Source organism: Portunus trituberculatus, chromosome 34 (genome assembly GCF_017591435.1).
Source record: "Portunus trituberculatus isolate SZX2019 chromosome 34, ASM1759143v1, whole genome shotgun sequence".
NCBI lineage: Eukaryota > Metazoa > Arthropoda > Malacostraca > Decapoda > Portunidae > Portunus > Portunus trituberculatus.
The window spans coordinates 8487616-8512487 of NC_059288.1; the positions used below are offsets into that span (position 1 = coordinate 8487616).

At 43.6% G+C, this 24872-nt stretch overlaps 1 protein-coding gene across 6 annotated transcripts; it reads left to right on the plus strand.

The window, feature by feature from the left end:
• The first annotated feature begins 3800 nt into the window (after window positions 1-3800).
• On the plus strand, window positions 3801-24525 carry LOC123512847 (DNA helicase MCM9-like). 6 transcript variants are annotated; one of them, XM_045269482.1, is made up of 16 exons: window positions 3818-3924; window positions 5222-5376; window positions 5991-6090; window positions 6512-6690; window positions 7606-7772; window positions 9455-9595; window positions 10490-10596; window positions 11757-11841; window positions 13549-13683; window positions 15091-15214; window positions 16420-16565; window positions 16878-16988; window positions 17478-17650; window positions 19754-19969; window positions 21270-21463; window positions 21901-24525. In XM_045269482.1, exons 2-16 carry the CDS (start codon window positions 5334-5336, stop codon window positions 24000-24002), a joined length of 4023 nt encoding a protein of 1340 aa, XP_045125417.1. In that variant the 5' UTR covers window positions 3818-3924; window positions 5222-5333; the 3' UTR covers window positions 24003-24525. The 6 variants fall into 6 exon arrangements, with proteins under 6 accessions (XP_045125420.1, XP_045125417.1, XP_045125419.1 ...); XM_045269484.1 differs by having other exon boundaries at window positions 3830-3924; window positions 5159-5376; window positions 11757-11820; XM_045269480.1 differs by having other exon boundaries at window positions 3831-3924; window positions 5159-5376.
• Window positions 24526-24872: the final 347 nt, after the last annotated feature.

The window sequence follows — 24872 nt, forward strand, 5'->3', positions numbered from 1 at the left end:
AAATGGCTTGACTTTATAGGACGTTTTAAGAGATTTATGGGTTAAAATGTTTTTTGTACTTTTAACGTACTTAATTTAGACCTTTTTTAAAAACCAGTTAAGCTGGAGATATTTTGATATTTTGAAAATTAGTTTAAGTATTTATCACGTCATAAAATAACAAGCATTTGGCCGTGGCTTCGTTTTTGTAAAAGTCATTTTGAAATGAAATGATTTACGTAATTTAGCCGAGTCACCCCCGTTCCCGTTCTCTCTCGGATGACCACAGCCCACCCAGGTAGTGGCTGGCGCCAATTTTCCAAATCCACAGTTCGTCGATATTTTGCCTAATATCTAGTGATTTCTACGTGTTTTCGTGGGTTTCTAGGTTCAGATGTTTAGATAATTGTAGCAGAAAGAGGAAGAAAGTTGAAATAAAGGAGGATAAAGAGGAAGAGAGGAGAAAGGGAGGAGGAAGAGGAGCAGCAGCAAAGCCTTAAGTCACCCTCCATTTCCTGAATATTTTGTCTAATATCTAGTGTTTTGATGTGTTTCTAGGCTCAGACGTGTGGATGGAAGGAGGAGGAGGAAGAAGAAGGAGTAATAATGGAGAAGAATGAAGAAAAAATGAGAAATAAAGGTGGAATAGTAGAAGAAGCCAAGGTGTAATATTTAGGTAAGTTCTTTATAATGCATACTGTTGGTTTTGGGATAGATTTGGGGTATTTTAAGCTTGTTGATTAGTGTTGCAGGCTTTTTGGAGTGTTATAAATATGCTTTGGGGTTCATTTCGTTTGTTTTCAGTATATGTTAGATCTTTTAGGTATATTTTACGTATTTTGGGAGTGGATTGAGGTGTGTGTGAGTATTAGCATGTTTTGAGTGTGGTTTGGGAGAACTTTGAGGGATTGGGTGGTGTTCTGAGTGTTATAAGTGGTGGGGGTGGTTTTAGTGTTCTTTTGGGTGTGTGTGGGAGATATTTCAGTAAATATTGGGTGTTTCTAGTGAGTTTGGAGGTATTTTAACCTGTTCTGTGTTTTCTTAGTGTGTTTTGGAATGTTATTGAGTTTTTAAGAGGGTTTGGGTATGTGTGGTTTGTCGTGGGTGTGTATAAGAGTGAATTGGGCCTATACAAGGATTTTTGAGTATGTTTTGAGGCCCTCAACAGGCTAGCTCAGTGTCAGTGGGCCCTTATAACAAGTGTCCTTTATCATTGATTACCCGCTTCGTTCCCAGGTGACGACAGGCAGAATGAGGTGGACGTGGCGGAGGCTGTGGGCGGTCAATTCACGGCGCAGATTACCTACACCTTGCACCACACTGACTGCCCGCCGCTGTTCACTAAAGTCGGGCAAGCCTGTGTCTCCGTGTTCTGCCCTGGATATAGGAGTAAAGGAAGTTGTGGTTTTGTTGTTGTTGTTCTTGTTTTCTGTTAAGATTTGTTTGCTCTCTCTCTCTCTCTCTCTCTCTCTCTCTCTCTCTCTCTCTCTCTCTCTCTCTCTCTCTCTCTCTCTCTCTCTCTCTCTCTCTCTCTCTCTCTCTCTCTCTCTCTCTCTCTCTCTCTCTAGTGTAGTGTGTGTGTGTTCTACATGTGTGTGTGTGTGTGTGTGTGATGATATTGGTAACTTGGGTGTCTGTAATGTGTTTTGGGTGAGCTTTTTATATTTTGAGGTGTTGCAGGGTGTTTTGGGTTAGTTTTGAGTGATTTAAGTTGTTTGTGTGTGTGTCAGTTGTGTATGGTGTGTTTTGTGGTGTGGTGTCAGTATTGGTGCATACTGTGTGCTTGTAGTGAATTGTAAGTGCGTTTATTGGTACTATGAGGTTTTTCATGTTGGCAGTATCCAAGGGATTTGACAAAGCTAGTTTCAATGATTTCAAATTGTTGACCATTATAACAGGTTCGGCAGTGTTCCAAATTGATATGGACAGTAAACTGAACAATTGTTTTGGTATTATGGGTTTGGTACGGCAGTTTTCCTCCTTAGGTCTACAGAGCCACTCACGCAAACCCGATCCACCTTGGCTCTCCTTAACATACCATCCTTATCGTTACATCATCCACAATTCCTTCCTCAACCCTGTGTACTACAAGACAACAGGCATTGAGGAGGACGCCATTTCAATATTGTTCCATCTCTTGTTCCAGGATTCAGTACTACTAACGCCAAAGAAGTGAGGCAAGTTTTTGGAGTGAGCGTGCATGACATACAACAGACACCAGACTGCTACTACTGCCGGTGTTGCCAAAGGAACAAGAGGAGGAAAAAAAGGAAGAGAAAGAAGAAAAGGGTGATTCTTGGAGACGTACCAATAAAGTTCTGAAGGTTGGCCACAGATCTTCATCACTGGTGTAGTGTATTTCATTGACCATTTGTAGATTGGGTTGATAAATTTGTAGAATTTGTAGACAGTTGTAGATATGTAGCGGGTATGTTTTTTTGCAATGCCTTATCTACACCAGCAGAAAACGGTAATATTTAGAAGTTATGCATAGCATTATAATAGGAGTGTACGGTGTACATATGTATATAGTATTTAAAAAAGGGTCGTGTAGACCAACAAGAGAAGAAGGTAACTTCTTGGGTCACGATTCCTCTGCTCATCACTCATCATTCCTGTCACCCATCTTGATCGTTTATGGCTTAAGGACCAAATGACGAACGTGTTCACTCCATGCTGGAATTCACCATGCATGGAGAAACACTTGGTGATAATGTTCCTTGTTAGGAGACGCCATCTTCTTAGTGAGGGAGTGTAGTGAGCATGCTGGCTAGTCACACATCAACAGCTAGCTATGCGTCGCGGAGGATGATGACACGATGTCTTGCTGCCAGGCCATGACAGTAAATTACGAGGCATTGAGGAGGACCAAGTAGTAGTTGCTAAGGGTGGTAGTAGTAGTAGTAAGGGAGTGCTTCTACCTCACAGTATTGCGAGGTGTGATGTAGACGTGGCTGTGTCTGTAGTGATCACAACAACCTGTTCCTTCTTGTGTGTCTCGAAGCAAGATCACAAAAGTGTTTTTTGTTTTCTGTTGTGAATCACAAAGGTATTGTTACGTGTTTCCCAAGATGTTTTGTGAGTCTTTCAATGCAATACTTAATTTAAGTGTCTGGCCAGTGTCTTGTAACGTGGTGCAGTTTTTGTTACTTACATTTATTTTTCATACCTACTGATATGACGATATCTTGTGAATGATACTCCTATATATTTCTAATGGCAACACAATATCTCTTGATATAATAAAATTCATAATGGATCGACTTGTTTTCCTATCAGTTGAAAGAGATGCAAAACAATATCTGGTTTGCAAGTGAAGCGAAATTAGTCAACAATTTGTTGCATGGCGCCACAGCGTCTGAGGTGATTTGATGCCACAATATAGTTGCATGGAAATACTAGTAGTAATGTGTAAACTGACACACTCCCGTTCATGATGGCGAAGGTGGTTAGGTGTGGGTGTTGGCGGTGCTGGTGGAGATATTTACATGCTTGTGTGTATATAGATAAATAAATAAGCTGGTAATTTGATAGGTTCATTCATACGTAAATGGACAACAGTTCGATGGTGGATACACTGCTACAACAATAAACTTATTAATCAAGGTTTGCTCTGCGTCACTGGGAGGGATAAACGGTCAACGGGGCCCTATACTGATTGGCCTATGTGTAAGTCAAGCCACTTACTTCGTCTAGGAACCTTTGTAGCATATACAACAATGATATAGCGACTTTTCAAGGTGGATCTGGTGACGTAGTATATTTCCATTTGGCAACTGCCCACCACCAGGGTTTATTAGTATTTAACCCTGCCCAACACCACCACCGCCGCCGCCAACGCCAGTGACCATACGTCCATTTAGTCACCAGACACGAGACCTGGGAACACGGTGACCCCCCTTCTTGCCCCACCCAGTCCACCAGCTCCACCTGCTCAGTGAAAGGGTGAGTCTATTAATAGAGTGGAGGGAACAAACATGATGAGACAGTGATGGGGCGGTAATGGGGCGGATAATTGACTAGAAAGCTGTATGATAATGCACTGATGGGATGACGTGACGTGTGGGAGTGAGTGGATAGTGAAGGGTAGTTAATTAATGGTGCCACAGTGTCATTAGTGATGGGACAGTAACGGGGTGGACAGGCTGTACTAGGAAGGTGTGTCGTGCATTGAAGGAGTCACATGTGGACAGTTAGCTGGTGGAGGGTAGTTAAGGTAGTTAATTAGGCGTATGGTAGTTATAATGCGTGGGGAGGATGGTTGTGTACTGTAGGTATTTTGACACGTCCACACTTTCTGTCGGACGGTCGGGCGGTCGGTCAGTCGGACTGTGCCTGGCAGGCTGTGTGTATGTGCCTTTACCCAGCTCCTACTCTAATAACCTTACTTTTGTTTACTCTAACATCCAGCCATAAGGACTTTACTCTGTTATCTACCTTAATACCATTAACCTGACTGGAAATGAAGGATTTTTTTACATAAATAACTACTACTCCACCTATCCTACCAATTCTCTGGTGTAAATACATAATGTATCCATCTACTTCACATTCTTTCCAATTTTCCCTAAACTTTTCCTCATTTACCCATGCCTCTGTGACACATATAACATCTAAGTCTTCCTCAACTATATAACTAGATAACTCGCCCATGTTGTTCCTATACATAAAAACATTTAAGTCCTGCTACCTTCCTAGATGCTGTCTCCTTATTTGGAATCCTAATCTTATTCTCTCCTATTTGTACCTGGAAATCTTTCCTGATCTTTTCACTATCTCTGTTTATCCTATCTAATTTATGCCTAACATAGCGCTGCTATTCTTGCTCCCACCCAAACATAACGGGACCGCGAGTTTATGATGAGCTAACGTGAGACATAAGGCTTATGTTTCACGTAAGTCATGGTGTCCGCCATCTTGTGGACATTATTATGTTTCCATTATGTCGAATCATAGTTTTATAAATACGGCCCCTGGTCCAGGTGGTTACTGGTGATAGTGGGCAGTGATGTTAATTGAAAATTTGTGCATGTCGCAAGATCCACCTTCATATATATATATATATATATATATATATATATATATATATATATATATATATATATATATATATATATATATATATATGTATACATACATACACATACATACATACATATATTCAACCTCCTTGAGACAGACAAACTGCAGGGAGCACAGTACGCTTGCCGGGAGACATCTGTTTGTTTGTTTACCGAGTCAGCTGTTGGCGCCAAATACAACACAAGCTTGAAGTGGCATGGCGGGAGAGGCCGTGGGCGGAGTGGCAGGAAGGGTGGACATGTTACTGACGTGTTAAGCAATAAAGCAGCACCATGGGCACTCCAGGGGGCGGCAGGACCAAGATACGCGCCAGGGGTGAGTGTGGAGGGGTGGGGGTAACAATTAATGGACGCACTCACTTTTTACATAGAGAGAGCGGTGTGGGGGAGGGAGGTGTTTCCGATTATAAATAAGAGGGAGGAGAAATGATAATTAAAGCACTGGGTTTGCCTAATAACTTGTTTAGCGGCGGAAGGACTTCAGAACGCACTCTCACTCACACGTTCGACTCAATCGAGAAGGCCGGGTTCGAGTCCCGGTAAGCGGCGAGGCATATGGGCAAGCCTCTTAATGTGTGGCCCCTGTTCACCTACCAGTAAATAGGTACGGGATGTAACTCGAGGGGTTGTGGCCTCGCTTTCCCGTTGTGTGTTTTGTTGATGTGGTCTCAGTCCTACCCGAAGATCGGTCTATGAGCTCTGAGCTCGCTCCGTTATGGGGAAGACTGGCTGGGTGACCAGCAGGCGACCGAGGTGAATATCTAGAGAGGGAGAGAGAGGTTGGTGGGAGAGCTTGCCAAGAGTAAGAGAGAAGATGATAAATGCATTACATTTGTTTGTCCAATAAGTTGTTTGTGCATGCTTGACATACATACAGACAGTCACCAGTATTGCCCATGGCTGTAATGCAAGATGTGTTTTGCTTGGTAGATGTGTTTGAGTCGTTCTTCCTGAAGCACCACCGGGAGGACCTGATGGAGATCCTGGAGGAGGAGCAGGACGTGGAGCAGCACTACCCTGTGTTTGTCAAGTGTGTGAGGGTGTAATGTGGTGGTATGGGTGTGAAGTGGTGTGAAATGTATTGGTGTGGTGATGAAGTTGTATGGTATAGCTGTGTAATGTGGTTGTGAGCCGGTGGTGTGGTATAGCTATGAAGCAGTGTGGTAGTGAGGCAGTAGAAGTGATGTGGTTATGAAGTAGTGTGGTGGTGTGGTATATTTATGAAGCAGTGTGGTAGTGAGGCAGTAGAGAGATGAGTGATTGAGAACACTGGTTAACTCTTGCCAGAAAAGAGATGAGTGATTGAGAACACTAGTTAACTCTTGTGCTAGAGAGGTGGACAGAATAGAGAATAGGATTGGAGGAAACCTGACATGTTACCAAGGTACAAGTGACTGTTGGTTGGTGCTGACTGGTCCTAATGACCTCCCCATCCCCACACTTCACTGCAGCTTCCTCACTATGTTTGAGGAGCACACGGAGGTGGCTGAGTCGCTGCTAACGGCACCTGCCAAGCTGCTGCCAGTGCTTGACTTGTCTCTGTTCCGCGCTGCCACCAAGCTGCTCGGGGAACTGAAGGAGTCATGCAGCAAGCTCTCCATGAAGACAAACCTGCACGCTCGCATCACAGGTGAAGACAAGGCTGGGAAGTAGTGTAGTCTCATTTATTCATTTATTTGATTAGCTAGGATTTTATTTTTATTTGTAAAAAAAATCAAGTGTCTTATTTATTTATTTATTTAGGATTTTATTTTTGTAACAAAGAAAATATGGTCTTATTTCTTCATTTATTTATTTAGTTAGATATTTTATTAGTTATTTTATTTATATTGGTATTTATTTATTTACTCTATTTTTTTTTTTTTTTTATTATTATTTTTAGATTTTTTTTACTTAGTTTTTCTTAACTCTTAGCTTGCCATTTCCTTGATGTTTGTGGTGCACGAGACTCACTTGCAGTGGTAGATCCAGGATAAAAATGTGCCGGGTCTAACCAGAATTCCTGTATCCTTGAAGTTGGCGGTGAGCCATATCAGCTGCCTGGGGCTCAGGAATTTGTTGGAAGCTTAGCTATTTTGAGAGTATTTTTATGTTAAATGCTGAGCTATTCTCATATAATAAGAGCAGTAATAATTCATTAGTAGGACTGAATCACTAAATTATCTTGGCTCAATAAGGACATATAATAACATTTTTGGAAGGCAGTTTCCTCTTTTTATATATTGATTCTAACATTCTTAATAAACGCAGGTCTGCCACCTTCTTCCATACATAACACTGAACATGCAACCTGAAGCAAACCTTGACTTTTTCTCCTCTCTTCATGATACCTGACACTGAACATACATCCTTATATAAACCTTAATTTTTTCCTCCTTTCATGACACCAAACCTTTCTAAGCTAAGCAAAATTTTGCCACCATGACAATAAGCCTGCCATCTTCCAAACATACCAACACTGAACATTCAGCCTCAAACAAACCTTACTTCTCCACTGTTCATGACACTAAACACTGAACATGCAACATTTCCCCATTGATGCCAGGGCTGCCTTCGTGCCCCGAGCTGTACCGAGACAGAATGCCTCGGACGGCAGATGTAGGGCGGCTGCTGTGTGTGGCGGGCACTGTGGTGAGGAGGACATCTGCCAAGATGCTGGAGTACCAGAAGGAGTTCATGTGTGCTAAGTGCAAACATGTTTTCACTGTGGTGGTGTGTAGCTGTACTTTTCATGTCCTGAGTTGTGTGTGTATGTATGTATGTGTTTTGTTTATTCAGTTGTATTTACCTAGTTATAACATATGGGAGAAGTGGTGAGCTGGAGCTGTCTTATCTATACATCTATTCATATCATAATTTTCCTTATCATGAATATTTCTAGTGCAAACATTTCTCCTCCAGTTCATTTCTTGCTTTAATGGGAGAAATGTCACTCCTTCAGGTTGCTTCTCCAGTTTGTTGCTTTTAGTCTGCATTCTTTTCAACTTCCACTCTCTCTCTCTCTCTCTCTCTCTCTCTCTCTCTCTCTCTCTCTCTCTCTCTCTCTCTCTCTCTCTCTCTCTCTCTCTCTCTCTCTCTCTCTCTCTCTCTCTCTCTCTCTCTCTCTCTCTCTCTCTCTCTCTCTCTCTCTCTCTCTCTCTCATGTGGTGACCAAACTATTGCTACATACTTTAATTTTGTATGGATCCTTGTGTTGATTATTCTTCCTCATCATTTCCTCATTCAGATAACACCAGGGAACAATTTTGAACATAATTTGGTTTTTCAGTTGATTTAGACTAAAATTGGTATGCTGATTTAAAGAATGGTCAATTTCCTTCTATCACATCAGGCTTTTTTTTCTCTACGGCCTACTCTCAGAATAAGCATAGTTGTATTGATTAATTGTTGCACAAATGCCAGATTTTGAAACTGAAGATGACTTGGCCCCTAAGGGATTTAATCAGAATTTTGATGATTAGGCATGGGAACTGGGAATATCAAAAAAGGCTTCAGAACTCTTATTTGATTTCTGCAGTATTTTTTAAGTGACAGTAGCTTTGTATATTGCCATAACATACAGGGTTTACTGCAGGAATTGAGAATTCCGATGTTCAATTCAACTGAATGGCGACTGTTCATCGACAGCTCAAAGTGTAGCTTAAAGTATGTCTTTCTCCACAATGACAATTTATATGGCAGTCCCAATTGGGTTTAAGGTTTTACCTTAAGTAATTGCTCACAATTTGACATGATATTAATATCCTTTGTATGAACAAAGTACTATATATTTGTTCAAACATTATAGCAAGTGATGCTTCAGTATTTTCCATATGTAAAATTTTTAAACCATACAATAAAAGGAGCACAAATATACTAGTTACAGTATTTTTTGTTTTTTTTATACAAAGCGAGGGTATCTTGTAGCTTCTGAACCTGATGTGATACAGAAACACTGGGATCATTTTTGGATTTAGGAGCCAGAGGTTAGTCAAAAAACTACCTAACTTAACGAAAAATGTATTATTCTTCTCTGTCCACCCCTCCCACCATCCCCCATCACGATATTTGTAGACACTTTTGACCTTCCTTCTGTAACCAGCATTATTGTGGGCCTTTCTTTTCTTTCATTAGTAGCCTACCTGTATTACATAAAAAGTCAATATCTCTGATATCATTACTGCCTGTGTTATTCTTCTCTGTCCACCTCTTCCACCTTCCCCCTCATGATATTTGTGATCTCTTTTGACCTTTCTTGTAGCCAGTACCTCAGAGGACCTTTCTTTCCTTTGGCCAATACCCTTATATAAAAAAAGAAAAAAATGACATAATTAGTACATGTGTTATTCCCTCTGTTTTTGCTGCAGCATGCCCTCACTCCCTCACAGGTATTCACTCCTCATTCACTCTCCCAGGCAGACCATGACCAGTACTACCAGCTAAGCAAGCCAGGCCGCTGCCCCAACCCGACTGAATGTTACTCCACCTACTTCACCATGCTCACTGCTGCCTCGCAACCCATTCACACCAAGGACTACCAGGAGCTCAAGATACAGGCATGTCTTCTTTCTCTTATCCCTGTTCTGATCATCTATCTAATGCAAGAGTTAACCAATACTCTCAATCATTCACCACTATTCTGTCCACCTCTGACACAAAAGTTAACCAGAACTCTGAATCATTCACCACTAGTCTGTTCACCTCTAACACAAGAGTTATCAGTATTCTCGATCATTCACCTCTGTTCTGTCCATCTCTCTAATGCAAGAATTAGCCAGTATATACTCTCAATCATTTGTCCCTTTCTGGTAAACCCTGGAACTCCCTGCCTACTTCTGTATTTCCATCTGCCTATGACTTGAATGAATTTAAGAGAAAGACTTCAAGACATTTATCTCAGTGCACTGTTTTGTTTGAGAGAGAGGGAGAGAGTGGCCATTGTGTCTGTCTGTATTGCAGGAACAAGTGCATCTCAGTGCACTGTTATATTTGAGAGAGAGGGGGGGGGGAGTGGCCATTGTGTTTGTATGTATTGCAGGAACAAGTGCATCTCAGTGCACTGTTTTATTTGAGAGAGAGAGAGAGAGAGAGAGAGAGAGAGAGAGAGTGGCCATTGTGTCTGTCTGTATTGCGGGAACAAGTGCATCTCAGTGCACTGTTTTATTTGAGAGAGAGAGAGAGAGAGAGAGTGGCCATTGTGTCTGTCTGTATTGCAGGAACAAGTGCATCTCAGTGAACTGTTATATTTGAGAGAGAGGGGGGAGGGGGGGAGTGGCCATTGTGTTTGTATGTATTGCAGGAACAAGTGCATCTCAGTGCACTGTTTTGTATTAGAGAGAGAGAGAGTGGCCATTGTGTCTGTCTGTATTGAAGGTTGCAGGGACAAGTGCATCTTAGTGCACTGTTTTGTTTGAGAGAGAGAGAGTGGCCATTGTGTCTATGTATTGCAGGAACAAGTGCAGAAACTCAAGATGGGCAGCATTCCCTCCTCCTTGTGGGTCACTCTGGAGGATGACCTGGTGGACTCCTGCCGGCCTGGTGATGACGTGGTGGTGTGGTGAGTCCCTGCCTTCCTGTCAGTGCTTGGTGAGGTGGTGTGGTGGTGTGGTCAGTATTTGATGTGGTGGTGTGGTGTGTCCCTGCCTGTCCCATCCCCTGGTATGGTCTCTCAGTGCTTTGCAGTTTTGATCAGTGTGAGGTGTTTCACTGAGGTGGTACCCAGGCCTTCTCTGTGTTGTGCCCAGTGCTTTGCTGATAAACTCATGAAAACTTATTGAATGGATAAAGAAGCTGTGATTTGTACTATTATTTAACTGAAAAGATAGGATCACGATAAGTTATTTTCACTGATAAATGGAATAAACTTCCTGTGATTTAGACACCTGCTTGTAATCAGTGAAGCAACAGTCACCAGTTATCAATTGACTATTGACAGTGTAAACAAACCTGTCATCTATAGGCTTTTATCAAGATACTTAAACAAACCTTCATGGAGACTGGCAACTAAGTGGGTATTCTTTTTTAACTGTTGCCATTGGCCACTTTTCCCCTCTTACATAAAAACTCTTTATCAACCACAAAACAACCTGTAGTGGTGTAGTGGTGAGGGAAGGAGTCAGTGTTCACCTCACCCCTACACACAAACCACTAGTTCTGAATCCAAGAACCTCCACACACATGCCTCCATCACAGCCTCCTTTCCTGGTGCTCTAGTGGTGAGTGAGAGTCAATTTTCACCAAGAGTAAACATTAAAACTACTACTGGTTTTGGGTCAGTGAATATCAACAAACAATTGTCTCATGGCCTTCTCTGATGCAGTGATAATCAGTGTGTGAGTAAATTTTCACCAAGATTACATATGAAGCACCACTAGCCTGTTTTCAGTCATTGGGTATCAACAAACACAATTGTCTCATGGATTTCTTTTCTAGGGCAGTAATAATCAGTGAGTTTGCTTTCACTTGTACACACAAAGCACTAGTTTAGGAGGATTGGTATGATATGGAGAAGGCCCGGGTTTGAGTCCCCGGTGTGCCCTCGCTGTCCCAGTGTGTAGAGTGTGGTGTGGTCTCAGTCCTACCCGAAGATCGATCTATGAGTTGGATAAGAGTAGATATGGAGACAGGTCACTATGAGGCCTGGTTGAACCTTGTAATGTACAATTAGGTAAAAACACACACACCTCACAGTCTCCTTTCCTGTTGCCTTGGTTCCAGTGGTGTGGTGAGGCGTCGGTGGCGGCCACTGGTTCGAGACACACGGCCCTGTGTGGACTTGGTGGTGAGGGCAAACAATGTAACAGTGAGTGTCTGTAGTTCTTAGTCAAGCTAATGTTGTGTTGTCACTTTATATACTTTTCTTCCTCTTATGCCTCATTTTGATTACCAATACTTCTGATTAAGTAAACTAAGAGGTGAAATCTGGCTAAGTGCAACAAAAACGATTAAACCAAAAAAGGCTCACTTAGATGCCTGCCAGTTCTGAATTTTGAAGCTGGATATCTGTTCTTGTCTTTTCAATATATACTCATGACTTCCATTGTGTGTGAGGCAAAGAATTCAACAAACATTTAATATATTACTGATCACCATTGTAGCTTCAGTTCCCCCTTGATTTTGTTTACTATTGTCCATCACTGTATGTATTCTGCTTACATGAGAGAATTTGACCACCACCAAGACACCTGTTAATCATTACCAGCAACCAATCAATAACCACTACAAAGGAATGAGTACACACACACACACACACACACACACACACACACACACACACACACACACACACACACACACACACACACATGCCCAGTAGCTCAGTGGTTAAAGCGCTGGCTTCACAAGCCAGAGGACCGGGGTTCGATTCCCCGGCCGGGTGGAGATATTTGGGTGTATCTCCTTTCATGTGTAGCCCCTGTTCACCTAGCAGTGAGTAGGTACGGGATGTAAATCGAGGAGTTGTGACCTTGTTGCCCGGGTGTGTGGTGTGTGCCTGGTCTCGGGCCTATCTGAAGATCGGAAAATGAGCTATGAGCTCATTCCGTAGGGTAACATCTGGCTGTCTCGTCAGAGACTGCAGCAGATCAAACAAACAAACAGTGAAACACACACACACACACACACACACACACACACACACACACACACACACACACACACACACACACACACACACACACACTCACGGCCCGGTAGCTCAGTGGTTAGAGCGCTGGCTTTACAAGCCAGATGACCGGGGTTCGATTCCCCGGCTGGGTGGAGATATTTGGGTGTGTCTCCTTTCACTTGTAGCCCCTGTTCACCTAGCAGTGAGTAGGTGCAGGATGTAAATCGAGGAGTTGTGACCTTGTTGTCCCGGTGTGTGGTGTGTGCCTGGTCTCAGGCCTATCCGAAGATCGGAAACAATGAGCTCTGAGCTCGTTCCGTAGGGTAACGTCTGGCTGTCTCGTCAGAGACTGCAGCAGATCAAACAGTGAATTACACACACACACACACACACACACGGCCTGGTAGCTCAGTGGTTAGAGCGCTGGCTTCACAAGCCAGATGACCGGGGTTCGATTCCCCGGCCGGGTGGAGATATTTGGGTGTGTCTCCTTTCACGTGTAGCCCCTGTTCACCTAGCAGTGAGTAGGTACGGGATGTAAATCGAGGAGTTGTGACCTTGTTGTCCCGGTGCGTGGTGTGTGCCTGGTCTCAGACCTATACCAAGATCGGAAATAATGAGCTCTGAGCTCGTTCCGTAGGGTAACGTCTGGCTGTCTCGTCAGAGACTGCAGCAGATCAAACAGTGAATTACACACACACACACACACACACACACACACACACACACACACACACACACACACACACACACACACACACACACACACACACACACACACACACACTTACTTACTTACTATACTTATCACTGTGGCTGGTGGGGCTTGTAGTACCTGTAGTGACATGCCAGTAATGTTGTGGGGCAGTGGTCAGTTCCTGTGTGACTGTATCCCCAACATAGGTGGACAACAAGGAGCGCAGCGGCAGCACGGCTATCACAGAGGAGGTGCGACAGGAGTTTGATGAGTTCTGGGAGCACCACAAGCACTGCCCACTCACTGGTAGAAACATCATCCTTGCTTCCATTTGTCCTGAGGTGAGGCACGGTGTTGTAATGGTTCTTCTTGTGATCTGACTGGTTCTTGTGGCTATGTAGGGGGTTTGCAAGGGTGTTTTCATGGTTCCAGCTGTGTTTGACTGGTTCTAATGGCATTGTAGGGATTGATTTGCAGAAGTGTTTTCATGGTTCCAGCTATGTTTGACTGGTTCTAGTGGCATTGTAGGGGTTTGCAAGGGTGTTTCCTTGGTTCCAATTGTTTTTTTGACTAGCTTTCTCAGGGACTGGTGGCTGAAGGAAGTGATGGTTGTCTAACATTGGTTCTTTACAAGGAGTGTCCATTTTGCCAAGATATTTGCTGATTCTGTAATGACAAAGAGATGATGACAATGGTGTAGGATTGAATAAACTAAGATATTTATTGGATCAGTAATGTCAAGGAGGTAATATGATAATGGCATAGAACCACTTTTATTTATTTATTTTTATGTAAAAGGAAAAATGGCCAAGGGCAACAAAAAAACTTAAAAAAGAAAAAAAACCACTCAGATGCCAGTTCCTGAGCAGGTTCGAGAGAGCTAACCATAAGAATGGGATAAATATCTTGAAGTCTTCCTCTTCAGTGAGTTCAAGTCATAGGAAAATGGAAATACAGAAGCAGGCAGGGAGCTCCAGAGTTTACTAGAGATTACATTAAAGAGTGTCTATTTTGGCCACATGTTTGCAGGATCGTAATGTCAATGGGCCCACATGCACACTGGCTGGCAAACAGTCTTAGCCCTTTGACTGTGATACAAAACAACCAGCAGCACCAGAAGCAATGCATGAAATTTTTATAAGCATCTACAAAAAAAAGAAGGAATTAAAAAGAATAGATTTTGCCATTTCCACTTAGCCTAAAGGCTGAAGGTGGGAAGGTGGGTGTAGATCAAGTAAACGTGTCTCAGAAGGATTTTTAATGAAGGATGTAAAATAGCAAAGGGTTAAGGCTTATTAATATATCACATGTATAACTGTGCATTTCACTTGACTATCACTGAAGCACCACCAGCATGACACTCTTGATGCATGTCTGTCCTCCCATTGCCTTGCTCCACAAGACTTTGCTCTTCCTCTCGCCACTAATCTGTCCACCTCTAATGCAAAAGTTAACCAGTACTCTCAATCATTCATCCTTTTTTTTTTTTTTTTAACATGTAAGTGTAGGTAAGGCTTCCTTTCTCAGGGTAACAGTTCCCTAATGGATCGGCTTTCAGAGAGGATGTCCCCTTTAGCCTAAAAATTGCTGTGAAAAGCCCATGTGTTATGAAAAAAAAAACTAACCTAACCTATTCATAGAGTAACCTAACTTTAACATGAACAAATAAAAGTCCATTCCATTTATTACACTTACTATGTGACTGGTATGCATTCTGAGTATTGTGTGTGGTGTCAACATGTCAACAGGTGTACGGGTTGTATGTGGTGAAGTTGGCACTGGCTGTGGTGTTGGCTGGAGGTGTGCAGAGGATTGGCTCCACCACCACCAGGATCAGAGGGGAGGCTCACATGCTCTTGGTGGGTGATCCAGGTATGATAGCCACTCTGGTGCACTAAGGGAGGTAAAAAGGATGTCTTACCTTATCCTTGGTACTTGAAACTGGCTGATGTGTAAATTATTGGGGTTTTCAAGGGTGTTTTTGTGATTTTAGTTAGTTTTAAGGGCGTCTTCGTGGTTCTAAAGTGTATTATCAGGGTGTTTTCATGGTTCTAGAGTATATTACTGGGTTTTCAAGGGTTTTTCATGGTTCTAGGGTGTATTACTGTGTTTTTCAAGGGTTTTCATGGTTGTAGAGTACATTATTGAGGTTCTCAGAGTTTTCATGGTTTCTGTAAATGGTTGGGGTTTTCAGTGGTGTTTTCTTGGTGTAAGTTGTTTGGCAGTTTCTAGTTAGCAGCTCAAGGTTGTTTTCATGGTTCTAGAGTACATTATTGGTGTTTTCAAGGATGTTCTAGTGACATTTGACTGAAATTCTGTCTCAGCAATGAAAGAAATAATTTCAGTTGCCTTTTGAAAATAGTCTTGGGAAAGGAAGGCATTTTAAAACACACCACACCATCTCAGTTTGTGATTGTGTGGGGACAGCTGAACACTTCAAAACACACCACACCATCTCACTGTTCGTGTTTGTGTGGGGACAGCTGAACACTTCAAAACACACCACACCATCTCACTGTTCGTGTTTGTGTGGGGACAGCTGAACACTTCAAAACACACCACACCATCTCACTGTTCGTGTTTGTGTGGGGACAGCTGAACACTTCAGAACACACCACACCATCTCACTGTGTTTGTGTGGGGACAGCTGAATACAACACTTCAAAACACACCACACCATCTCGCTGTGTTTGTGTAGGGACAACTGAACACTTCAAAACACACCACACCATCTCACTGTGTTTGTGTGGGGACAGCTGAACACTTCAAAACACACAGCACCATCTCACTGTGTTTGTGTGGGGACAGCTGAACACAACACTTTAAAGCACACCACACCATCTCACTGTGTTTGTGTGGGGACAGCTGAACTCTTCAAAACACACAGCACCATCTCACTGTGTTTGTGTGGGGACAGCTGAACACAACACTTCAAAACACACCACACCATCTCACTGTGTTTGTGTGGGGACAGCTGAACACTTCAAAACACACAGCACCATCTCACTGTGTTTGTGTGGGGACAGCTGAACACTTCAAAACACACAGCACCATCTCACTACATTGTATTCCTGCAGGGACAGCCAAGAGTCAGTTCCTGAAGTATGCATCTGGCTTGGTGCCTCGCAGTGTGTTCACCACAGGCGCAGGCACCACCAGCACTGGTCTCACTGTGACGGTGGTGAGAGAGGAAGGGGAGTGGGCGCTGGAGGCTGGTGCTCTGGTAAGTCACTCCATCCTTTTTTTTTTTATTTGTTCTTTTTTTTTCTCTCTTCTTCTTATGCATACAATACAGGCTTTTTTGTAGGACTTTACAGGCTAAAGGAGGTATATTGGGTACCTTCTATCTGAAAGCCCACCTGTTTGGGAACCATTAATCTGAGTGGAACCCATTTATCCTTGGACAGTCTTTCATCCCAGAGAAGTAGATAGATAGGGAGACAGAGCAACACAAGCCTGTCTCAAACACAGCACAGTCAGGTCACCACCATAGCAATACTCGCCTAACCCATCACTGTGGCTCCTCCCGCTGCAGGTGATGGCTGACGGGGGCGTTTGCTGCATTGACGAGTTCAGCAGCGTGCGGGAGGCGGACCGAGCAGCGATTCATGAGGCCATGGAGCAGCAGACCATTAGTGTGGCCAAGGTGTGTGCTAGGGACAGAGAGAGGGAGAGTGTGTGAGTGTATGAGTGTGTGTGGGTATTCTGTCCACCTCTGTAATGCAAGAGTTAGTTAGTATCCTGAATCATTCATCCCTTTGTCTGGTAAACTCTGGAACTCCCTGCCTGCTTCTGTGTTTCCTTCTTCCTGTGACTTGAACTCCTCCAGGAAGATTTCAAGACTCTTCAGTTTTGTATGATTCTCTTGACCTTTTTTTTTTTTAGGACTGGCACCTGAATGGACATTCTCTCTCTCTCTCTCTCTCTCTCTCTCTCTCTCTCTCTCTCTCTCTCTCTCTCTCTCTCTCTCTCTCTCTCTCTCTCTCTCTCTCTCTCTCTCTCTCTCAGCATGGCATGAGAGATAGATAAAAAAGATAAGAAAATTTTAAAAAGATCTCAATGAATGAAAATCTGAAAGCTCTAAGAAAAAGAAAGTTAGCAAGAATATAAAGGTACATATTCTTCCTCCCCCCAGGCTGGTCTCCTCTGTAAGCTGGACAGCCGGTGCAGCGTTCTGGCCGCCACCAACCCCAAGGAGGACGGCAACCCTGAGGAGACACTGGAGTTCATTGGCCTGGCGTCACCGCTCCTATCACGCTTTGACCTGGTGTTCATGCTGCAGGATGTCAAGAACCAGGAATGGGACAGGTGAGGGCAAAGGAAAGAGGGGGTCTGGGGGGGGATGCAGCCTCACTATTTTGGTCCATATACAGTGTATCTCAAGTGTTTTTGTAATGTTTTCTACCAATGTTGGGCTAACACATGCATGCACACACAGACACACACACACACACACGCACACACACACACCGCGTAGTGTAGTGCTTAGCACGCTCGACTCACAATCGAGAGGCCCAGGTTCGAGTCCCGACCCGGGGAAGCAAATGGGCAAGCCTTTTAATGTGTGGCCCCTGTTCACCTAGCAGTAAATGGGTATGTAACTCGAGGGATTGTGGCCTCGCTTTCCCGGTGTGTGGAGTGTGTTGTGGTCTCAGTCCTACCCGAAGATTGGTCTATGAGCTCTGAACTCGCTCCGTAATGGGGAAGACTGGCTGGGTGACCAGCAGGCGACTGAGGTGAATTTTACACAGCAAAAAGAAGATTGTGAAATACTGCAAGAAGATCTAAATAAGATCTGGGGATGGAATTCAATGTGGACAAAAGCCATGTCATGGAAATGGGAAAGAGTGAAAGACGATCAGTGGGAATCTATAAGATGGGAGATGGAGTAGAACTGGAGAAAGTGAAAAAGGAAAAGGATTTGGGAGTGACGATGGAAGAAAATAATCAACCGGCGAGCCATATTGATAGAATTTTCAGAGAGATATACAATTTGCTAAGGAATATTGGAATAGCATTTTACTACATGGGCAAAGAAATGATGAAGAAACTGATAAGTACTATAATAAGACCCAGAATAGAATATGCAGGAGTAGTGTGGACCCCTCACAAAAAGAAACACATAAGGAAGCTGGAGAGACTACAAAAAATGGCTACAAGAATGGTCCCAGAACTTGAAGGGATGACATATGAGGAGAGACTAAAGGCTTTGGATCTTCCAACATTGGAGCAGAGAAGGGAGATAGGGGATCTCATACAAGTTTATAAATTGATAAATGGAATGGACCAAGTGGACAATGAGTATCTGATCCTGAGAGAAGAATATACCAGTCGAAGCACAAGATTGCATAGTAAGAAGTGGAGGAAGGGAAGATGTGTAAGAGATATTAAAAAGTATAGTTTCCCGCAAAGATGTATTGAGACGTGGAACAGTTTGAATGAAGAAGTAGTGTCTGCAACGAGTGTGCACACTTTTAAAGTAAGATTGGATAAGTGTAGATATGGAGACGAGACCACACGAGCATAAAGCCCAGGCCCTGTAAAACTACAACTAGGTAAATACACACACACACACACACACACACATGCCCGGTAGCTCAGTGGTTAGAGTGCTGGCTTCACAAGCCAGATGACCGGGGTTCGATTCCCTGGCCGGGTGGAGATATTTGGGTGTGTCTCCTTTCATGTGTAGCCCCTGTTCACCTAGCAGTGAGTAGGTACGGGATGTAAATCGAGGTGTTGTGACCTTGTTGTCCCGGTGTGTGGTGTGTGCCTGGTCTCAGGCCTATCCAAAGATTGGAAATAATGAGCTCTGAGCTCGTTCCGTAGGGTAACGTCTGGCTGTCTCGTCAGAGACTGCAGCAGATCAAACAAACAAACAGTGAAACACACACACACACACACACACACACACACACACACACACACACACACACACACACACACCCGGTAGCTCAATGGTTAGAGCGCTGGCTTCACAAGCCAGAGGACCGGGGTTCGATTCCCCGGCCAGGTGGAGATATTTGGGTGTGTCTCCTTTCATGTGTAGCCCCTGTTCACCTAGCAATGAGTAGGTACGGGATGTAAATCGAGGAGTTGTGACCTTGTTGTCCCGGTGTGTGTTGTGTGCCTGATCTCAGGCCTATCCGAAGATCGGAAATAATGAGCTCTGAGCTCGTTCCGTAGGGTAACGTCTGGCTGTCTCGTCAGAGACTGCAGCAGATCGAACAGATTGAACACACACACACACACACACACACACACACACACACACACACACACACACACACACACACACACACCTTGGTATTACAATAAACAGAAACGATAATTTATCACTGGAAAACATGTAAACAATATAAACACAATGAACATATTTTGGGCAACTTTAACTGTTCCTTTACTCCACAGGGTTGTCTCAAAGTACATTCTGAGCGGCCAAGACCCTGGGGAGGCGGAGGGCACAGGGGCAGAGGAGGACTGGGGTCTGGAGAAGCTGCGTGCATATTTCTGTGTGATCCGTTGCCTGCAGCCCAACATGACCCCACAAGCCAACGAGGTGCTAAGCCGCTACTACCAGACACAGCGGCAGAGTGAACAGCGCAGCAAGGCCAGGACTACACTCAGGTCTGAAGCAGCAGCCTATCACAGCACATCACCTCATTGTGCAGCCAAAAAACAGCAGGACATCACAGCACATCACTTCACTTCACCTTCCATCACATACCATTACTTCATCATGCAGCCAAAATAGCATCACCTCACAGCACATCACTTCATTCTACAGCAAAAACAGCATCATCTCACAGCACATCACTTCATCCTACATCCAAAAAACAGCATCACCTCACAGCACATCACTTCATTCTACAGCCCAAAACAGCATCACCTCACAGGACATCACTTCACCTCACCTCACAGCATGTCACTTGATCCTACAGCCAAAAACAGCATCATATCACAGCATATCACTTCACCTCACATCACAGGACATCACTTCACCTTACATCACACCACATCACTTCACTTCATCTTGCACCTCTTGTTCTTTAGCTTCTTTTATTTCTGCACCTCCTTCTCTTCCACCTTTCATTATTTCTGCATCTCCTCCTCCACTTTTCATTATTCCTGCACCTTCTCCTCCTCCTCCACCTTTCATTATTTCTGCATCTCCTCCTCCTCCACCTTTCATTATTCCTGCACCTTCTCCTCCTCCTCCACCTTTCATTATTCCTGCACCTCCTCCTCCTCCTCTACCTTTCATTATTCCTGCACCTTCTCCTCCTCCACCTTTCATTATTCCTGCACCTTCTCCTCCTCCTCCACCTTTCATTATTCCTGCACCTTCTCCTCCTCCTCCACCTTTCATTATTCCTGCACCTTCTATTACTTTTAAATCTTTCTTTATTTTCTCATTTGCTGTGAGTCGCTAATGTGCTTTTTAGGGATCAGATAAATTTATGGATGAGAATGATTGTTGGAAAAAGGTCATTGTGTTTATTTATTTATTTATTTGTTTTTATTTATTCATTTTTTATTTATTTATTTATTCTTTTTTTACTTACCTCTCAAATAATTCTCCAGTTTCATCACAAATGTCTTTATGCTATTTTATCTTCAACTTCCTCACTCCTTCACTCCCCTGACTCACTCCACTTCCCTCACTCACTCCTCACTCTTTCACTCCCATCGACCTCACCTTCCCCCTCTCTCTCCTCACTCTCTCCTCTCTCCCCTTACCTCCCCTCACTCACTCTTCACTCCTTTCACCTTCCCTCACTCCTCACTTCCATAGTCTCCCTTTGCTCACTCCTCATTCCCCTCATTTACTCCTCACTTCCTGCTCACTTGCCCTCTCTCACTCCTCACTTCCCTATCTTCTCCTTATTCACTCTGTCACTCCCATCGCCTCCCATCACTCCCTCAGGCTGCTGGAGAGTCTGGTGCGGCTGAGTCAAGGCCACGCCCGGCTCATGATGCGTGGTGAGGTGGTGGTGCAGGACGCCGTGGTGGCCATCAGTCTCCTCGAGGCATCCATGGGGGGCTTCTCTTCACTCATAGACATCAACCCACTGTACACTGCCTTCCCTCATGATGGCCAGCTGGAATACAGGACTCAGGGTGTGTGTGTGTGTGTGTGTGTTTATGTTTTTGCCTAATTTGGTCTTTATATGTTTTTATGCAAGAGGGGCACTGGCCAAGGACAGTAAAGGAGAGAAGGAAAAAAAACTTCTCTAAGGTGCAAATTGCTAAAGAAAGGTCAAAAGTGAGATGCAGAATTTGAGGATTGGTGTCTTGTAAGGTCTGTCTTGAAGGAGTGAAGTCATGGGAAAGAGGAGATGCAGGATGAGGCCAGAAGTGCATGTTGTCTTGTCATGTGTGTTTTCTTCCCCTTACAGTGCAGTGGCTGCTATACAGACCAGGATAAGTATATAACAACAAAAGCATGATGAACAAACTGACATTGAAATCAGTAATTTCTGTAAAGCAACCTACGATGTACTTCACTTTTGTGATTTCTGATTACAATTTTTTTTGTTTTGTTTCTTTCCATACAGTCCAAGTCATCCTGCAGAAGCTTTGCCTCTCTGAAATCTTGAGCAAAGAGATGGATCGGCTGGATGAGGACCAGCTGGCCAGCAGCAGGAAGCCATCAGGAGTGCACAGAAAGAAAGAGCAGTCTGCCTTCACCACCAGCACTCAGAAGCCTCCCTCCACTGCTGTGCTGCACTCAAGGAAGGACTTCAAAGCTTCAGTCAGTGAGGAGCAGTTTGGCCTGGACATTGAGGAGCTGCAGGAGACCACAGAGCACAGGAAGAGACCCAGGGGAGGTGCACAGCAGACACTCAGCAAGTGGGTGGAGCCAGACACACCCTGCCAGACTGAGGCCTCATGTGAGCCTTGCCTAGAAGACTCCTCAGATGATGACTTGGAGATCATTAGACCCAAGAAGCAGAAGAGTAGGAAAGAGGAAGAAAGAGAGAGAAACATTCAGACTCAAGCAAAGAATACAAAACGTAAGAAGACGAGAAAGAAGGCATCTAAAGAAGGTTCCTCCAGGGATGACACAAGGCAGCCTGACGCTTCTCCTCCTTCCTCCTTCTCCCACATGGACAGGGCGGGGCAGGACCTGCTGAAGGACCTGGATGACTTTGCTGAGGACACATGGACACCCAAGAATATCAAAGAAAACTTCATCTCAGCCATAGCCAAGTTTGCATACAAGAAACCAGGGAAAGACACAAGCACCAAGCAAAGTGTTGTCCAGGAACTCTCACCAAATAAGGATAACAAACACAACTCTCCTGGTAGCAAAATCATGGGTGAGCCTGATTCTGTGAGGAAGAAAAATAAAGATGACAATGTGCCTAAAGATTCAAGTGTCTTCAAATGCAGCTCACTGAAGCGTTCCCCACTGAAGGAAAAGCCAGTGAGGGCATCAGACAGTACAGTGATGCAGCAGAAGGAACCTGTGGAAGCTGTACAATCAGAAAAACACGTACAATCCCCGTTAATAACTAAAAAACACAAGCATTTCACTCCCTCAACAGAATCAGCCATTGCCAAACTGAAATGCTTCTCCTACTCACCACAGGATGATGAAACAGCCAAGACCTTAACACTGAACACCAATAACAGAGAGGCAGAGTGTGTGAATGAGACTTCAGTCCACGAATGTCCTGAAGGGAAGAGTGACATAAATGCCTCCACTACACATGGCTTGGATGTGAGTGATGCAAGTCATCTGAGAGTAAGTGAGAAGGAGAAACAGTCGCTGATACATGCAAGAATAAAAGAAGCCAGGGAAAGGAGACTTAACCTTGCCAATAAAATGAATGGGAAGGAACAGGTGTCCTCTCTTATAACAAGGGAAAGAGAGCAGAATTATAAGCTTGTTAGTAAGATCACCAGGAAGATGAAAGACAATAAGGAGGAAAGCACATCATCTCATCTTGTAAGAGAAGAACAGAGCAACACTTATTCTAATGATGTAAGGAATAGAGAAAATGTAAGAGAAATTGACCAAACCTCTCCCTGCAACTCAAAAGATACAGGATTTATAAGTGGAATGAACCAACCTTGCAGCTCAGGAAATAGAGAAGATGTAAGAGAAAAGAGTAACTTCCCCAATGACTCAGGGACAAGGGACACAGGAGAGACAGATCAGCCTCGCAGTGTATCAATGAGAGGGGAAGGTAAAGACCCAGAACGTCATCAGAGAAATGCTGACCAAGGAGAAACGAAGAAGCTATCTGATATCACTAAGGAAAATAATCAAAAGAATGTAACCACCACATCATCTCCAGGTAACATCAACACTCCACCCTCCTCCTCCTCCTCCTCCTCTACCTCCACATACTTCCCCACAAAGCCAAAAACTAAACACAAGAGGTTCTGCTTTGCCCTGAGTGAGGAAGAAGAGGAAGACGTCGATCTCTTTGCCGGTCCTGTAACTCAAGCAAGAGTGAGTGACAGTGAGGGAGAGAGGCAAGCCTTGGCAGGGAAGAATATCACCCCACAAAGCTTCCTCCTGAAGAAGCCACTCCTCTCCCCCAGTCCAGTGGTGGGGAGAATGAAGCTTCCCGTGGTCAGTGAAGGTGTTGGTAAATATGAGGCCTTGGCTTCTGAGGAACTTGATGACTTTGACTTTGAATTATAGAACATTAGTATCAAGCATTTGTTATGACTGTTTCTTGTACAAGCTGTTAAGGCTTCCAATGCTGCTTCTATGATTCCTGTGATGTTTGTTTACAAAGGTGTTTTGTATTGTCATTGAGGAAACCACTCATGAAAAGCTTACTTGTCTTCAGTGTGGCCTTGGAAAACAGTCCTGGTGAAAGCTGTGGTGCCTAAGAGTACAAGCCACAACAAAGCTTCCATTGAAAAGTTAAATTTTTATGTACCATTATTGTAACATAATGTAAATAAGATTATTGTTTTATACCGAAGAGTGTTGATTAATACTAATGTGTTGTACAGATACAGTGCTGGTAATGTTGGGGTGTTTTTACATAACATAGAGTATGTAGCAAAACTATCAATATTTTGTTTTGGAAACTTCTGTGCAAATATTGCTATTATAGTTTTAGAAAAGTAACCAACATTAAAAGCTCCTCAGTGCTACTTGTGGCATATTTTTTTATATAATTGATATATAAAAGTATTAAAGATTTATTCCCAATTGCCTGCAAATATACTTGTATCCACTATTATTTAAGTTGGATATGTTTTGAGGCTGTGCTGAAGCACAAATCAAGAGAGAGAGAGAGAGAGAGAGTAAAAAGGATAAACAAATATTTGAGAGTGGCAGTCTAATACTTTGTCAACTCTGGTGCAAGAGTTTTAAAAAAACGAGCAAGAGTAGAAAAGAAGTGATAGACAGTCAGCAGGTAGATGTAGATTTGACCTTTGTAATTGTGCGCCAGTGCACACACACACGCGCGGGTGCGCGCACAGGTTCCCCCCTCCCCCCATAAAAAGCTGTTTGAACCCGTAAAGAGTAAAGACAAGAGTACATCATGTAAACACA

What these genes read in the sequence shown, in the direction of transcription:
- LOC123512847 (XM_045269482.1), top strand. Translation starts at nt 5,334, where the DNA reads ATGGGCACTCCAGGGGGCGGCAGGACCAAGATACGCGCCAGGG. An exon ending in TTGCTTCCATTTGTCCTGAG is followed by an intron (nt 13,684 to 15,090) that starts GTGAGGCACGGT and finishes ACATGTCAACAG; the next exon opens with GTGTACGGGTTGTATGTGGT. An exon ending in CGCTGGAGGCTGGTGCTCTG is followed by an intron (nt 16,566 to 16,877) that starts GTAAGTCACTCC and finishes CTCCCGCTGCAG; the next exon opens with GTGATGGCTGACGGGGGCGT.